Source organism: Ornithorhynchus anatinus, chromosome 12 (assembly GCF_004115215.2).
Source record: "Ornithorhynchus anatinus isolate Pmale09 chromosome 12, mOrnAna1.pri.v4, whole genome shotgun sequence".
Lineage (NCBI taxonomy): Eukaryota > Metazoa > Chordata > Mammalia > Monotremata > Ornithorhynchidae > Ornithorhynchus > Ornithorhynchus anatinus.
The window spans coordinates 23,373,912-23,391,984 of NC_041739.1; the positions used below are offsets into that span (position 1 = coordinate 23,373,912).

Sequence of the window (18,073 nt, forward strand, 5' to 3'; positions counted from 1 at the left end):
TGCATATGAGGTAACTGAGGCACAGAGACGTGAAGTGACTTTCACAAAGCAGACTAGTGGTGGAGTGTTTACAAGATTATGCTGCATCCAGATATAATCCCACATTTGCATAATTCTCAAAGGGCGTGCAAATAAAAATTTTAAAATTCAAACCAGGAGCCATTATCATATAACGAAGACAAGGAAGTATGTAATGTAAGGCCCTCAGTATGCTTAAGAAGAGAGAAAATGCTTGCTAGTAGCATGAACTCCTGTGTCGGCTGTGTCATGTCTGTTCTCATGAACTCTTCTGAATTTCACTTGGAATTATTATTTTTTTTAGATGAGATTATTTTGGAACGCTTAGTGAACTCATAACCTTTGGGAATAAGAGCAAATGCTTAGACATTAAAGGTCATATTCTTCCCTTTTTTTTCCAATGGAGTTTACACTACTGCTCTTTCTTATATTCTCTATAGGGTGGAAATCTGCAAAAGAAATCAATAATATTTTTAAGAAGGAATTTGGGGAGATTTTAATGGGATTTCACCCCATGAATAATTTTCCAATATAGAACAAGCAGTTTATTTCCAAGTCTGGCCCCAAGACCCAATGACATAAATCCCCTTTTTTTCTGCCACTTCCAGTTGATGCCTCAGTCCTCTTCCCAGCAAGTTTGCTTCAGCCATGCTATAGATGTGTTTGTAAACAGAAAGTGCATAGGGCATTTAGACTCTTTTTTCTTTTTTTTTAATTTTTTTTGGAGGATGCATAAACCCCAGGCTTCACTTGTAACTTCACAACCCAATTTAGTGGTTCAGTCTTTTCCAAAGACTTAACTCTTTGACTCAGACTCCTATTTCCTAATCCTAGACTCCCATTTCCCTCCAACCATAGACTTCTTATGGACTTCTTTCTGTGTATTATTTTAACTTTTCCACCCTAGTCCTTTTACTACCACCCTCTTACCATCTTGTCTGAAGACAGCCAGGCCTAGTCACCTAGGGAGACATTTTCTCCCGAGAGGGAATTCTCTGACTTGTGACTGAATCACCTGCCCCTCTTCCAAACCAAGATTGTCAAGTTCTCTTTTGCTTTTATAGGAAGATGTGGAAATTCTGGTACAGAAAATAAATTACCTTCTGAGGGTATTGGAGGAGGAGAAGGAAGGAGCAGTGATAAACATCTTTTTCTCCTATGAAAAACTAGTTTGTTTCCTGAGTTTTGGGTGAAAGATTGATAGGGTTAATATCCTTTTGGAGGTGTTGACTTGGATCAGGATCAAATGTTCATAATTTCCGGGTTGATGATATTAGATTTTTTTTTTCCCCTGGAAAACACATGGTTGAAACCATGGGTCTAATCTATGGAGAAAATGATTCAGGGAAATGGTCAGCTCTATTTTAGGGATAGGTCAATGGAATTGTTAAAATATTCTTGTGATGTTGTTCCTCAAATGCCCCACTTTCTAGTATCAGCCTTTATTTCCTTTATTGTGTGTAGGTTGATAAAGTTGATTAGGTGAAGATAAGGGAGTAGAAAAGACAGCAAACACAATTATCGGAAAGCAATTATTTCATGCAACCTCTGAACATATGCTTTCATTCATTAGACTACATAATAACTGGGTAGATGGTATTCCATTCAAATCAGGCAGCTCAAAGTTCACATTTATGTGAATTCAGATATTTAGTGTTACAGTTCAGGTCCTCTTACTGCTTCATCGAACTTTGTAGGTAAAACCACAGAGCTTATGTTTCTGAAAATTTCCCCCCACCTTTTTTCTTGAAGAACCAGTAACCCGAAGAGTGAACTTTGCCTCGTCAGATTGACAGGGAAAGGGAAATTCTGCACAGTTTGAGGTGGAGAATCTAGCTTCAAGACTTTTATTGTATTTTATTTACTGGCTGAGATTAATTCAGGAAAGCACAGAGGTATTTTCATTCAATCTTAAAGTTAAAACTCCAGCAAGCTAAGTGTATTATTCATATTGGAAATTTCAGACATCTAAGTACATCAAATTTTTTTTAAGTATATGCCTATTGAGAATCATGATTTATAGGATGAATTTTTATTTTTATCCTGTCTTGCTGTGTGTGTGTGTTTCTGTATCTGTATCCAGTTTTTGGGGAAACAAAGTCAAGTTAAAAGCCCATACATTTTGCTCTTAGATTCATAAACATTGGGATTTCAATCCGGATAAGTCTGCTAATAAATTGTCATGTTGTGCATTTTTGGATTGCATTTAGGAAGTCGGGGTTGGTGTGTGTGTGTGCGTGTGTGTGTGAATTTATGTGTGTATGCTATTTATTTAATAAACAAGTGTTTTCACGTGATTTATATACTGCTATAATTTGCTAGAGCTAAGTAAACATATGTTTGGCACAGATATAAAAACAGTCCTTTTAAAAAAAAAAAAGCAATCATTTCAAATGTAACGTAGTCAAAATGTGTAGAAGTTGTGATTCATTCTAAGACAATGTGAATGAAATCTAATAGTTATTCTGAATAAATGTTTATGGCAGCATTTCATAAGTCAAAAGTAAAAATAACTTCTCCTGAAGTTTTCTATTTACCATATGTCAATTTAAAAAAATTAAAATACAAGAAGAAAGTGGCCAGCCCTTCTGGCTAACTTGTGAGCTCGTTATGGGCTGGGAACGTGTCCACCAACTGTGTTGCACTGAACTCTCTCAAGTGCTTAGTACAGTGCTTTGCACTCAGTAAGCACCCAATAAATACCATTGATGATGATTTAAGAGATGCTAAGTATTATTTCATAATGGGCTATCTTTATATATATTAAAATATGCAACATAGTATAAAATTGGGTTTAGCATTGTTTACAGAGCTCCTCCCTAGTTTCTCCTTGAATTGGAAAGTATATTTGATTTTACTTAGGTAATTCCAAGAGGTATTTGTGTGCAATCTGGGGGAACCGAAATAGAGAACCTCCTTAAAGGTTTGAAAAAAAGAATAAAAAGGCACCCTCATAATTACTCTGTGGTGGTAATATTAGAATAATAACAATTCATACCATTGATGAAATTTTGAGACCTGATTAAATGTTTCAAGCAATACTACCTGTGCAGATCATTCCAGTACAGTGCACACAGTGATCACTCAGCAAGTGCTGTTGATGGATTCGTTACATCAGGAAAGCAGATTGCTGTATTGGAAAACACACAGGCCTGGCAGTCAGAGGACTTAGGTTCTAATCCAGGCTCCCTCTTTTGTCTACTGTGTGGCTCTGGGCTAGTCGCTTCACTTCTCTGTGCCTCAGTGCCTCAACTGTAAAATGGGGATTAAGACTGTGAGCCTCCATGTGGGACATGGACCGTGACCAACCTGATTAGCGTGTATCCACCCCATTGCTTAGTACGATACGGTACCATGTAATAGGCACTTAATAAAGGTCAATTAAAGAATGAAAGATCAGTTTTTAAGGTCTCGGAACTCAGTAGGTCTAACAGCATCGGAGCAATGCCCTTCACAACACAACTCCACAGGACATGTAAAGAAGTGACAGCAGGTTACCCAAATGGTGGTGGTATTGAGCTGAAGTAGTGGGTCATCTTAAGCAAGGAGGACAGATGTAAAAGTTCAAGGACAGCCAAGCAAAACCTCAAATAATTGGTAAGCATTGAATTGTTGAGACACTATTAGTGGAGGACAGACTTAGCAGTCTGACAGAGGGCAAGCTGGGCCTGGGCCAAATTGAAAGCAGTGCCTGGAATTACAAATGCCAACTGCAACAGCACAGCAAAAGAAATTCTTTACATGCACACAGCGTGGAAGTGATTTCCAGTCACTCCTTGATCTTTTCAAACGTGCATAGAATTGACCGTCAGCATCATCTGTGATACACACACGTTTGCTTTATCACCCACCCCTGAATCCATGACTGAAGTTTACATGAGTAGCACCATTTCCAAATTAGGGTTCTTTACCGTTCTTCACGGTTCAGACTGTGGGTGTGACTGTTTCAAAAGCTGGAGTGAGGGCCCTGCGCTTATAGTTTGTCAGATTCTCAAATGTGTGTAGTGCCTCATCCTTTTTGGCAGAAAGTCACTGAAGTGCTGGTGACATCTTTGCAGAATTCTCTCCGCGTTTGCAATATGGTACCTTCGGAGATAATAATAATTATGGTGTTTGATAAGCGCTTGCTTTGCATCACCGACTCCTAAAGACTGGGTTGGATACAAGAAAAGTGGGTTGGACATAGTCCCTGTCCCACATGGGTCTCATAGCCTCGATCCCCATTTTACATGAGGTAACTGAGGCACAGAGAAGTGAAACGACTTTGCCCAATGTTTGGTGTGGTCACAGAACCATGGTTCACACCTCCCTCAGCCATATGCCATTTCCCTGGTTTTTACGTGGCTTTCTTTTGCTAAGAATAATAAGGAATCTCGATTCTGGGCTTTGCTGTCAGTTTTAAAGTCTGGGTTACTTTCATCCATCAATTTTAAGAGTGTTTGTAACCTCGAAGTATCTAATCTTGATGGCTTCTTCAGAGAATCGCAGAGAAGTACCACTTGCTCTTCACATAGTAGTTAAAAGCCAGAAACTCCATCATGCTTCTCCTGCCTGGAACATTTTGGAGGTTGGGAAGCTGGTTGTATCTTGGAGGTGCATTGGGAGTGGGCAGCATCTCACACAGCTGCAACAAATGTTTTCATGCCCTGCTTATAGTCAACACATCATTCAATGAACAGCATGGTTGGGTCTAACAGTCATCACTGCAAGTGGTTAGATTTGTATTCTATATTCTTTTCTAATTTTTATGTTTCTGAGTTGCCTCCCCCAAGTCATTATCATCCCTGATGAGAAACCCATAGGCAATATTTTTTTATGCAGTGACTGCTTATACAATTTGGATGTGGTACAGGGCCCCCATGTTTCTCGTCCCCCTCCCTTTCCTGCTACTCGTCCTTTCTCCTCTTCTTGACTTGTTAGCATCTTTACCAGAGCATGAGCATGGGAATGGAGAAGCGCTAAAACTCTGAGCCATTGATTCGATCTCTGCTAACAGCTTTGCGTAAAATGATCTCTAGGGGATCAACTATTGGCCAAATTGACACTTTAGAATGATCTTGGTTTTAATTATCCATACCGGCCTGACTTTTATGGCCACAAATATACAAATGTTGACTGACTTTATTGGTATTTTTAAAATGTTAAGAAAAATCATTTATATGATCTTTGAGTACACTGACATTTGAATGTGTTTTCTGAGCAGTCATCCAATAGTATTTAAAGTTCATCGTTCGCATTCCGTTTGACGACCGCTCGTGAAGCATATTGTAATAATGCTTATGAAGGAATAAATGATCTTAATGTTATTCTATCCATGAAATTTTGACATAAATGGGCATTTTCTGATGGATTCAGGATATGCACCTCCCCCTCTAGCCAGTTTAGCTTATTATGTGCAGGGAACATGTCGTTAATTTTGTTGCATTGTACTCTCCCAAGTGTTTAGTACAGTGCTCTGCATATAAGCACTCAATAAATATGATTTATTGACTAACTGACATGCGGGGTTGTATTCCTGTATGCGAAAGGTATTTTAGGATTAATAGATTTTTGTCGGTTACTCTGTGTATCTTGATCATTTTGTGACAACAAAAAAATTTATTTTTTCTGTTCCTTCAGCCCTTGACATTTTCTACCCCAACCTTTATTTCAGCTCTTTTAATTTGCTTTGCCATGTTCATTTCAGATTCTGGCAAGTTGGAAAAAAAGTATTAGATTTATTTTTGAAAGCAATAGTTTCAGCTTCTGTTTTGTATTTTGTCCGTTTTTAAAAAACGAGGACATGTGAAGTGTTCCATGTTCACATTCCCCATTGATAAGACCCTTACATCCCCTTGATTCTATTTATTGTGATTATCTTGTCTTGTTTTTGTCCGTCTGTCTCCCCTGATTAGACTGTAAGCCAATCATTGGGCAGGGATTGTCTCTATCTGTTGCCGAATTGTATATTCCAAGTGTTTAGTACAGTGCTCCGAACAAAGTAAGCGCTCAATAAATATTATTGAATAAATGGGTCTAGGTATCAAGTTTCATCAACTCTTCTGTTTTAGATAGCAGTAAAGAGTTATTTACGAAGCACTTAGTGTGTGCAGAGCACTGTATTAAGCACTGGGAAAGAATACGCAGGTGTGAATTAGACATGGACCCTGCCCCTTAAGAGGCTCACAATCTGTGCTTATAGGTGGGGGAGAGGACTGGAGACAGAAAAATCAGGAGCATTCAATCAATCAATGGTATTTACTGAGCACTTACTATATGCAGACCACTGTACTAAGTGCTTGAGGAGTATAATGCAGCAGAGAGATACACACCTCCTACCCACAAGGATTTTACAGACCAGAGAGAGATACAGTAAGGTAAAGAAATTGTGGATATTTACATAAATGCCGAGGTTCTGGCGGTAGGAGTGAATACCAAGATCTAGGTACATAGGCAGCACAGAAAGGAAAAAAAAATAGGTTCAAAGAGGTTCAATCAGCGAAGGCCTCTTGGAGAAGATGTGATTTTAAAAAGGCTTTGAAGGTGTGAAGAGTTATGGTCTGTCAAAGGAAGGGGCAGGAGTTCTAGGTCAGAGGGAGGATTTGGGGAAGGGGTCAGCAAGATAGACAAGATCAGAGTACACTGGTCAGTCTGGCATTAGAAAAGCAAGATGGGCCAGCTGGATTATAATAAGAAATCATGGAGGTAAGGTAGAAGGGCGGGAGCTGATTCAGTGCTTTAAAGCTGATGGAAGGAGTGTCTTTTTGATGTAGAGGCAGGAGGCCAGCAAGGAGGCTGATGCAGTATTCAAGGCAGGATATAAATGCTCGGATCAGCACAGTAGCAGTTTGGATGGAAAGGAAAGGGTGGATTTCAGAGATTTTGTGAAGGTAAAACTGACAAGACTTGATGACAGATTGAATACTGTGGGTTGAATGAGAGGTGAGTGGAAGACAATGCCATGGTTATGGGCTTGTGAGATGAGGATAGTGGTGCTGTCTACAATGATGGGAAAGACAGGAGGAAAACGGGGAAGATGAGTTCTGTTTTGGACATGTTAAGTTTGAAGTGTCTGCAGGACATCTAGGTACAGTTGGGGGAAATGAGGAGACCATAAAGCATGCATACCGTGAGCACTGGTTCATTTGGATATTTATATTTGAAAGTTTTTCTCAGGAGAATCTGCACGTCTTTCTATTGACATTTCTTAAATTTCATCCTTTTAATATTTTTCTCAAGATACATTTTAGGTACCATTTCACTCTCAGTGTTTCTGGCTTGATTTCCTCATGGAAATGCTTGATTATTAGTATTAGTTCTCCCATTAATCCCCTTTGACTTGAAATTCTTTTGTCCTTTGGTTTTGAATACTGCTAAACTGTTGGAAAAAATGTCTCCCCCCCCCCCCGCCTTCATGAACACCCTAGAAAACAAAACAAAAAGCATATCTTTGCCACCTCAAATTGTGCAACCTATTTACCGTATCTTATGAAAGCTATAAAAAGAACTTTAAGTTTGATGAAAGTTCAGCCGAAGGATCAGAAGCCATGTAGCAGCATCTTCTTTGAAGGTAAAGTGAAAAGTTTTGGATTCTGGTCTCAAAATAAAGGCTAAAAGATATGTGATTGCAATTTACAAGTCATGAGGAATATGTGTAAGAGGAAAACAGAATTATTGTTCACCAAAGCCAGGTTCGTCAGAACCAGGTAACACTCCAAAAACACAAGGAAAATCTGTTGTCGCAATGGACCTCCATGGAAGTTTACTATACTGAGTTAAGAATATTAAGGGATTTTTCAAAATATTTATAATTGGTCTCTAGAGGGAAAAGTTAGAGATGTTAGAAGGCTCAAGAAGAATTTAGGTAGGTTCCCAGATAGTTCGGCCATAGGAGGACTCAGTTTTGCCAGAATGTATGCTTTCACTGTGGTTTGACTAGAATACTGTGGCAGAATTAGGAACGTTCTTCTGATTGCAAATGCCTGTCTGGATACTGTGTGATAGGGTGGTGTCAAAAAATGGTTATGCATATGCCTGCAGTTTTGAACATGGCCAGTACTGCAATGACAATTTTCCGTACTACAAGGTTTCGCAAGAACATAAGCCATGTGTTTTAGAAGAACTAGAGTGCATGGTGTGAATGAGGAAGGCTGTCAAGAGCTATTCTCCCCCTGCTCCTCCAAGCATCCTGGTTAATCCATCAATCAGTCAGTGGCATTTATTGAGCATTTTGTGCAGAGCATAGTAATAACTGCTTGGAGGAAGACAATGCAATTGGTAGACATGATCCCTGCCCTTAAAGACTGTCTAGCCCAGAGAGATTACAAGGTTGGGTGGACAGTGATCTGAGTCAGCAATATCTTATATTGGATGCTGTTAGGATTCAAGTTTCCCAAGGAAAATGTTTTCCTTTTCCAGTAAACATTCCGTCATAAATGTTTTCAAGATTAAAGTTTCCATGGTACCAAATATTTTGTAATACATTGTTTTCACTGATTGCTATTGTTAAATGGTTTACAGTGTAGCACTGGATTTGTAGCAGATTATAATGGAAATTAAATTATAAGATCAAACATCAAAAATAAACCCCAACTCCATCATTTTAAACAACTGAGAACACTTTTCAGGAAATTTTTAAATGACCATTGGAAGAAGGCCTCTAAACTACCTCAGGAAAACAAAAAAAAGTCAGATTTGACCTCCAAAATTCAGTTCAATGGTTGAAAAATGAAATACATGACTTCAGAGGGGATTTGTTCAGAAGAAGTTAAGGCAACATGTACCTCTCAAATGTGTATTTTTTCCCATGGCATTTTCGAGCATATTAATCCGGGTGCACTCATAAACCTCAGCAGCAGGAGATCATTGTTCATTAGTGTATTATGGGCAGACTGGACCGGTTTAAACCGAGCAAAGGAAGTTAATTATCCAATGTTTTAGTTGGCTCTAACAATGAATAACCAGTTCTTGTCAGAGAGGTTATTAGTGAAACTGCAATATTATAGGACTCAGGAAGGGGGATGGGTGTTGTCCATTCCCCTGAATCGGCATTGCAGCATACACTGGGACGGCCCTACTCTGCTTCCCAGGTTGTTCTAACCAGTTCAAGAGCAGTAAAACAAGGTTATGTAATTGACATGTGATGTAGCCTAAAATAGTGACTGCAAACATAGGCTGCTGTTGCTGGGCAGTTGTCAACTGCTATAAAAAAAAATCTAGCAGTACAACAAATGGACCTTTAAAAATGGGAGTTCAGCTCTAAGCGAATTCAGAAAATGAGAGGGAGAAATTTACTTTTATACTGTCTAAGGGAAGAGTCTTCAAAATGGAAATGCCCAAGCTCTATGTTAATTATTGGACCTTAAGAACATCCAGCTTAATGAAAAAATCTGCTGTTTGATTTCTTTCTAACAAAAGTCTTTACCAAACTCGTGAAGCCTTTTGCTTTTTTGGCAGTTTCCTATTGTTTTAAACGTGAAGAGTAACATCTATCATCCCAAATAAGAGTCGAAAAGAAATGGCTGTCCACAAGAAACTTTTGTATTTGATACTACTTTATAAATTAAAGTATCTTGCACCTGTTTCCTGCAAGGAATGTAGCGATTTAAAATCTAATGACTAGGAACTAAAACTCCATATAACCCAGAATGTTAAAGCGAGTGATTTGAATAGATAGCCAGATTTAATATTAAAAATGCTATGCCAGGTGAATGCCAAGAAGAAAAAAATATTGGTGTGAATTAAGAGCCGAATAAGAAAAGTTATTGATTAAACAAGGAATCAATTCTACCTTATGTTTTTTCTAGAATGTTGTTAGAGAATTTGGGAGTATCCCCCTGACAATGCAAGCCTGCTTGAATCCATCATTAGTATTTATTCATCACCTTATTTTGCCACTGTGTGCAGAGCATTGTATCAGGCAAGAGCGTGCAGTTGAATTAGTAGACAAGATCCCTACCCTCGAGAAGCGTATCAACTGGCAAGAGACAAATACTAAAATGAAAAACAGAGAGTAAGGAGTAATAGACTATAAAAAATAAGTAATCATTTATTTGTAGTATTATGTGCTTACCCTGGGCAAGTATGGGATTAAGCCCTGGGAAAAATACACTAGTTTATATAAATTCTCAGAGGTTGGATGTTAATATATCCAAGTGCTTAGGTGAAGATGTACTGAAGTGGCTATCTAGGGTGGGGAGATGAGAAACTGATCAGAGAAACCTTCCTTAAGGAGGTATGAGAGTTATGGAGAACGGTGGTCTGTCAGATGGGAAGAAGGAGGAATTCTAGGCAGGAGGGAGGGAGTTATAGGTTAGTGATGGGAGAGATGAAAATGAGGCACAAGGGAGAGGAGAAAGAGGAAAGGTGGAGAGAGAGAGCTGACTGGGTGACAGTGTCAATAATCAAGAGTTTCTGCTTAAGTGGAGAGGAATGATTAGCCATTGGAGGTTTTTGAGAAGTGAGGAGGTGGCCATCCAGTGATGTTTTAGGAAAATGTTTAGGAAAAGTGGCATCTTTACTTGGAATTTGAAGCAAGGAAGGAGTCTCTCAGAGTCAGGAGAGTGACAGTGGCTATAGTAAAACTTGGCAAATTTTTCTCTCCTCTCGTTCTCCTCCCGCTCTTGCTCCCGTTAAGCATTCTTTTTGGAAATTCGCCATAATTAATGATGATGTTGGTGACACTGGTTAAGAAATTGGGTAAGATAATAACAATAATAATAATAATGTTAGTATTTGTTAAGCGCTTACTGTGTGCCGAGCACTGTTCTGAGCGCTGGGGTAGACACAGGGGAATCAGGTTGTCCCACGTGGGGCTCACAGTCTTAATCCCCATTTTACAGATGAGGGAACTGCGGCACCGAGAAGTGAAGTGACTTGCCCAAAATCACACAGCTGACAAGTGGCCGAGCTGGGATTTGAACCCCTGACCTCTGACTCCAAAGCCTGTGCTCTTTCCACTGAGCCACGCTGCTTCTCTGTCAGGACCAAGACTCACATTCATGTAGCAGTTTGAATGCTTCACAACTCTTAAATTTTTAACTTTGTAAAGAGCTTGACATCAGTTCCTGTCTGAAGCCTTCCAGGGGAAGTGCTACTTTCTTGATCTGGATTTTTCCTTGGTTTTTCAGTCAATCATTTAATAATGTGTGTCTGTGCCCAGGTTTCAGTTCAGAGTCTGCTCTGTATCCTCTCTTTCTAAAACGACGTAATAATAACGGACTCCCAAATTGATAGTTCATTTTTTGCGAAGGTAAAGTGAAAAATGTGGTATGTCGTTTCTTTTAAACCATTATGAGATCATAATTAAAAATATTAATTCAAAACCGTGTCCGTGGGCACAGCACTCATCCCATCTGCTTTGTGCAGATTCCTGTTGACTTCAAACAGACTTCTTTGGATTATCTGTATTTCAGTTCTGTAGTGAAATAGCTAATGGAACTTTCATTTCTTTGAAAAGGTGGTGAAGCGAAAGGTGTTGTGTTTCTCTTTAAGATTATGAAACAAGCTAAGGAGGTGAGAAAAATCACAGATTTTTGTGAAACAGCCCGTAGCTCACCTTATTAAAGCCAACTGTCAAGGCAGCTGTTACAGTTGTACTATATTTTGGAAAGGTAGCCTGCCTCTGTGAACTGAACCCATTACCCTGCAGTGAAACTGTAAAGTTGTGTGTGTCTGCCAATCCTCATAATCACTGCTACTGATAAATGGTACTACAGTGTGCCAACCATTGTACCTTTTTTCACCCATAGTAAATAATAGTGTTATTGGTATTTATTGAACACCCCCTGGATGCAGTGCACTGTAATAAGTACTTGGAAAGGTACAACAGCTGCATGAGAAGTGGCCTTGCCCCCACTGGGCTTATCTTCCAACTGGCATGACATTCATGTCAAGACCAGTTCTCTTTCTTTTTATGTACAGTTTTCTAAGGTTCTGAAGTAGTAAGTCTATGGGCAGACATATCCCACAATGCGGCCACTCGAGATACAGCCACATTTTCCAGGAACATATCCCTCAATATCATGAAACCTTCATTCCTTTAATGTCTTGGGCCAAACCAGGCCTCTGAGGTTCCGTTTATGGTTCCTGGGCCTCCCGGGTTCAGCAAGGGGGCCTCTGTTCTGAGGAGTTCAGCCCCTCCCAAAGACTCCCTCTTCCTTTTAGGACCATTCAGAACAATTCCCTTCTCCTTGGGCGGAGATCTGCAAGGCTGTTTTGGCATCTCGGCCAAAGGGAAGCACTGTTGCTTAGTGGAAGGAGTATGGGCCTGGGAGTCAGGGGACCTGGGTTCTAATCGCAGCTATGCCACTTGCTTCGTGACCTAGGACAACTCACCTTCTAGAGGACCTGGGTTTTATTCCTAACTCTACCACTTGCTTCATGATCTAGGACAAGTCACATAACTTATTGGTGCCTGTTGCCTCATCTGTAAAATGGGAATTAAATCCTCCTGTCTCCAACCTAGGTTGTGAACCTCATATGTGACAGGGACTGTATTCAACCGGATTATCTTTTATCTACCCTGGTTCTTAGTACAATGCCTGGTATGTTGTAAGCACTTAGCGAGTGCCATTATTTTTTTTTGTGTCTCTCTTCAAGTGAAGAAGTCTTTTTGTTGTTACATGAGTTGCTTTCATGAACAGTGCTTTGCACACAGTAAGCCTTTTTCTAATGCTCATTTTTTAAGACTTCAGAGATCATGCAGTGCCCTGCATAGCTAGAAAATTTTAAAGGTAGACCCCAGTGGCAGCCAGAAGTCCCCAAACTGAGCGCAGGAGAAGGGGAAGAAATTCATAGCTGTCTTACCCACCCTGCCCTACACATTAATTGAACACTTGTTATATAAAGAGCACTGTATTAAGCTACCGGAAGAATAAAATAAAAGTTGTGTCCTTGTCTAAAGTAGAAAAGATTATTTCCAGCCTGGCCTAGTTGACAGAGTCTAGGAGTCAAGAGACCCAGGTTCTATATTCAGTTCTGCAACAGAACTGCTCTGTGGCCATTGATAAGGTAACTGAAACTCTTGGGCCCAATTTTCCTCATCTGTAAAATGGGGATAATAATAATGTTGGTATTTGTTAAGCGCTTACTATGTGCAGAGCCCTGTTCTAAGCGCTGGGGTAGATACAGGTTGTCCCTCGTGAGGCTCACAATCTAATTCCCCATTTTACAGATGAGGTAAATATCTGCCCTTCCTTCCACTTGGATGGGGAACCCCAGGAAGAACAGATCTGATTGTCTTCTGTGTAGCAACTAGTATAGTGCTCTGCCCACAATAAGTGCTCAATAAATACCCCATTGATTGATTGCTTTACCCCAGTGCTTGGCACATAGGTTAGCACACAATACAGTCACATTTTGCTGTGTTCCCAGCCATCTCATAAAAGTATATTCCAGTTTCAGCATCACCTGTGTCCCTTACTCTCAAAACTAAAATCTGGCATCCTTGGAATAGTACCAACACATTTTTACATAATGTAGGAGGAAAATAACTAATCTTCTTACCTCCCTCCTCCTAGCATAAGAGGGAAGTAAGAAGCCTGTTTAGCCCAGGACTAGCCTTCTTAGAAAATATTTTAAATCTACCTCCATAGGCATTAGTAGTTTCTTTAAAAATATATCAAGGGGTTTTCAGAACTTTGGAAGGTAAATAATCTGAATTTTCTGGCAAAGATAACTACTTCAAATATCATTTTATTACTTATAGTAAACCTAGGCATGTGAAGAAAATAGCTGTATAGAGCATGAGGTGGTAGTCATTTTAAGAGAACGCCTTTTCTAATGGAGTTTGTTACAGTACCACGTACACAGCAGATGCTTCAGTACATTTTAGTCAACAGTATCTTCTGATGAATTTGAGGCTCACTAGACTATGAATCAATCAGTGGTATTTCTTGAGTGCTTAATGTTTGCAAAGCACTATACTGAGCACTTGGGAGATTACAATGCAACAGAATTGGTATAACCATTCCTTGACCACAAGGAGTTTGCAGTCTAGGGAAGGCTCATGCCTTCACTTAACTTGGAGGTGTTAGTGTAGGCCAAATAGGGTATAATCGTTCTGGCCGATATTTGGAAAAAATTCTACACAAGTTCAGTAGATTTTTCCCAATGCCTATTACTCTTCCTCCTTGCTAGTAAAATATGTAATTATTTATTCTTATTTCCCAAGAGTTATTGTGTAAAAGTAATGAGTTGCCAGAAGCAGTGCGGCACAGTGGATAAGTATGGACCTGGGCTCTAATGTCACCTCTGCCCTTGTCTGCTGTGTGACCTTACCCAAGTCACTTCACTTCTCTAGACCTCAGTTCCCTCATCTCTAAAATGGGGGTTAACTAAGAGTGTGAGCCCCATGTAGGAAAGGGACTGTGTCCGACCTATCAACTTGTACCTACCCCAGCATTTAGAATAGTGCCTGGCGCGTAGTAGGAGCTTAACAAATACCATCATCACCATCATCTTTTATTCAGAGAGGTTTAACTCCAGTAGCGAGCAAGTGATATGGGTTTTTGAGATTCATTATGTGAGGTATAAAAGGCCGAACAAATGCTAGCAGGTAAGGGTATTCCTGGGAAGTGCTTTGTTGATTATTGTCACTGCATTATTATTGTTATTGCTTAAAAATACCATAGTTTTCTGTGAATATGCCCTTGATGCAATTATCTTAATTAAATTAAACACTAAACATATTATTACTGAATATTTGCCTTCCTCTGAGAAGAGATAGTTTAGTAGGTAATTGTTGTATATTTTAGAGGTTCATTAGTATTTAAGATAGCTGATTTTCTGGGCATTCTACATCTATATACTTTCTGATTATAACCTACATCTTGAGAATTAAAAGCAAAACAACCTATTGTGCATTGATGTATTTTTAGAATTGCTTTCGAGGTAACTAAACTACATTGCTCTTCTGTAGTGAGCAGAAGGTTTGTACTCTAAGAACGTATTAATAAAACTCTAGGTGTACTAATGAAAGACTAATTGGGTAACACTTTCATAAATAAAAAACTCTACAAAGGGATAATTTTGAAATTTTCACTCAATTTTACTCTTCAGTAGTTATTTACATGTAAGTATTTGTGTGGTGTTTGTGACCTGTTTTCATTTGTATTCAGACAGTGTAAATGTGTTCTATTTTTTTTTAATAGTATGTTAAGCACTGTGTGTCAGGCACTGTACTATGTAGATAGAAGATAATCAGGTGGACCCATTTTTTTCCCACATACGGCTCAGAGTCTTAATCCCCATTATATAGATGAGGTAACTGAGACCCAGAGATGTTAAGTGACTTGCCCAAAGCCACGCAACAGGCAAGTAGCAGAGCTGGGATTAGAATCCAGGTCCTCTGACTACCAGACCCATGCTCTTTCTGCTAGGCCATATTGCTTCTCACATTATGCATTTATTTTCACAATGTTCAGAAGAGTGAATAAATTCTGCCATATGTACAAATGTGTCATGCTGAATTACCCTAAGTAAACACATGTTAACACACTTCTACTAAACTCATCCATTTTTGAAATTAGTAATGAAAGGTATTGACTTAACAGGTACACAATTTTAGAACAAAACTGCTGTGGGGGCACTTTTACAGTTGGTGTTGTTTCGCAGCATCAGAAATGACTTGTCATATAGTAAACATCCTGGAAAAAAATCAATGTTGATGCAGTACTCTCCTGAGGTATAAGTAGAACTTTGTCTAATTCTCTTGTGGAGAATTGTGAATTTTGCTAAATTGTGTGCTAAATGTGTTCTATTAAACTTTTGGATAATTTACTCAGAGAATTTTTAGGGATGCTGTGAGTTTGAGGAAGTTGCTATGCAACAAGGAGGCCCTGACAACTTGTGTAAGAGCAGAAAGGGTTTTGAACAAAGAAGCCCTTACCTTTCTTACCCCAAGAAGAAGACAAAGAAAGAACAGGATTCCTGCTCCATGGTCTGATTTAAAATGGAAATTATTTCTTCTAAAAAGTAGAGCAACTGGGAAATTCTGAATTTGCTTTTTATTTTGCTTCATTCAGGGCAACACAATTATCTATGTGCTGGAAGAAATGATTGTATTATTGATAAGATTCGAAGGAAGAATTGTCCAGCCTGCAGATTACAGAAATGCCTACAAGCTGGAATGAATTTAGGAGGTAAGTATTTTTCATAACCATCTTCATTTTTGTTTTAATAAAATCATTTCCATGTATTATTCATCATTGATCATCCCATAGGTTTAAAGTGAAACTAATATAGAGAAAGGGACACCAAAAGCTAAGGAGATTTCTTTCTTTCTGGAAGATTTCTGACAGAATTGTATTGCGGCTTAAATGTGATGGTGTGTGACAGCAGTAGGTTTTCTCTATAGCTCAAAAAAAGTCTTGAGGGCTCTAAAGACTCTATTTACAAAATTGAGAGAAACTTTTCTTTAAGAGTCTTTTGGAAAACAAAGTAGTATGTCTGATACTCTTCTGGTGAGGCAGAAGCACTCTTTTTATAAACGCCATCAGACACACCAGCGGGGAGAGAGGCAGGAGATGTTGTTTTCCTTTCTGTAGTCTGCAGCTCTTTCACTCGCTTCTGAGAATGGCTTCGGCGTCTGGTAGAGTTCGGGTGCCTAGGAACCAAAGCAGGTCTGGCAGAGGGGCAGGATGGAAGGAAGAGGAGCCAGGGACCATGTTAGTTCATCATTCTCTAGGGTTGCTTTTGGCTCTGTTTATCTTCGCAGAAGGTAAACAACAATAACAGTAATAATTATAGTATTTGTTAAATACTATGTGTCAAACACGAGTTGGACAAAATCCATGTCCCACATGGGGCTCACAGTCTTAACCCCCATTTTACAGATGAGGTAACTGATGCCTAGAGAAGTCAAATGACTTGCCCAAGGTCACACAGTAGACATTTGCAGTGGCAGGATTAGAATTGAGGTCTATCTGACTCCCAAGTCCGTACTTTATCCACTAGGCCACACAAGAAGTCAGATGGCTGTCCGATAGTCAGGTGAAGGCCTCCTATGGATGAATGGTTCATATTCCCTTTCACCTAGGTGGAGAAGAGAATTTGGCAGAGGTACAGAAGACTATTCTCTCTCGACTTGGGGAAACAAGCGGGAAGTTGATTAGCAACTTTTATCAGTATGCTCGTTTTAGGCACTGTACTTAAGCGCTGGGGTAGATACAAGCTGATCAGGGTGGACACAGTCCATATCACACATTGGGCTCACAGTATCAATCCCCGTTTTACGGATGAGGGAACTGAGACACAGAGGAAGAGAAGTGACTTGCCCAAGGTCTCACAGCTGACAAGTGGTGGAGCTGGGATTAGAACCCAGGTACTTCTGATTCCCAGTAAAATCCTGAGAGGTGTTATGCACTATTTGCTTATATATCCCAGCATCAATGAACCCCATCCATTGTTCTGTCCAATCAATGCAGGGAAGTCAATTCCCACCCCACTCTACTTTATCCACACACCCATCCCAAATATACATACTGAAAGAGGGGTTCTCTGCTCCACCTTAAAGAAGCAGTGAATCATGTCCCAGAAGAAGGTGCTGATTTATTTAGCTAAAACCTACCTCCCGCCAGTTCTGTGTTACTTGAGGATGAAAAAGACAAACAAAAAATATTCCCCCGGAGCAGAGGAGGAGATTTCATGGTTGCCACCAAGGTGAGAGTCTTAGTCTCACCACAACCTAAGATTCATGGATTAAAGTGTCTTGCATCAATTAGCAACAAAGCAGATGAGCTTTTAAAAATGATTGAAGACCTCGATAGAAGAGTTCAGAGGTTTGCAGAGATATTCAGGACTTAGCCTAGTATAAGTCCTATTTTTCCATCCTAATTTGGGTGCATTTTTTTCACCAAAGTCCAAAGCCACTACTATGCCTGCTGAGTAGGTTTCTACTTCTGGTGCCTCATGCAGAGGTTAAAAATCATATTGCAACTCCTTGTTAGCTATCATGTTTTGCTTTGAATTTCTTGACTAGAGATTAAATAGTTGTTTAGTGCTGTTCAATCTTGCAAAATACTTTTTATAAAAGGTTTATATGTGATTTTACCGGGGGTTTTGGAATAGATTCCGG

General features: G+C 39.4%; 1 protein-coding gene across 2 annotated transcripts in view; it reads left to right on the forward strand.

The window, feature by feature from the left end:
* NR3C2 (nuclear receptor subfamily 3 group C member 2) overlaps window positions 1–18,073 on the forward strand; it is a 239,309-nt gene that overhangs the window by 158,876 nt on the left and 62,360 nt on the right. For both annotated transcript variants that reach the window (XM_016228278.3, XM_007671779.3), the window contains exon 4: window positions 16,023–16,139. In XM_016228278.3, coding sequence (XP_016083764.2) covers window positions 16,023–16,139 — 117 coding nt within the window. The remainder of the gene's footprint in view (window positions 1–16,022; window positions 16,140–18,073) is intronic.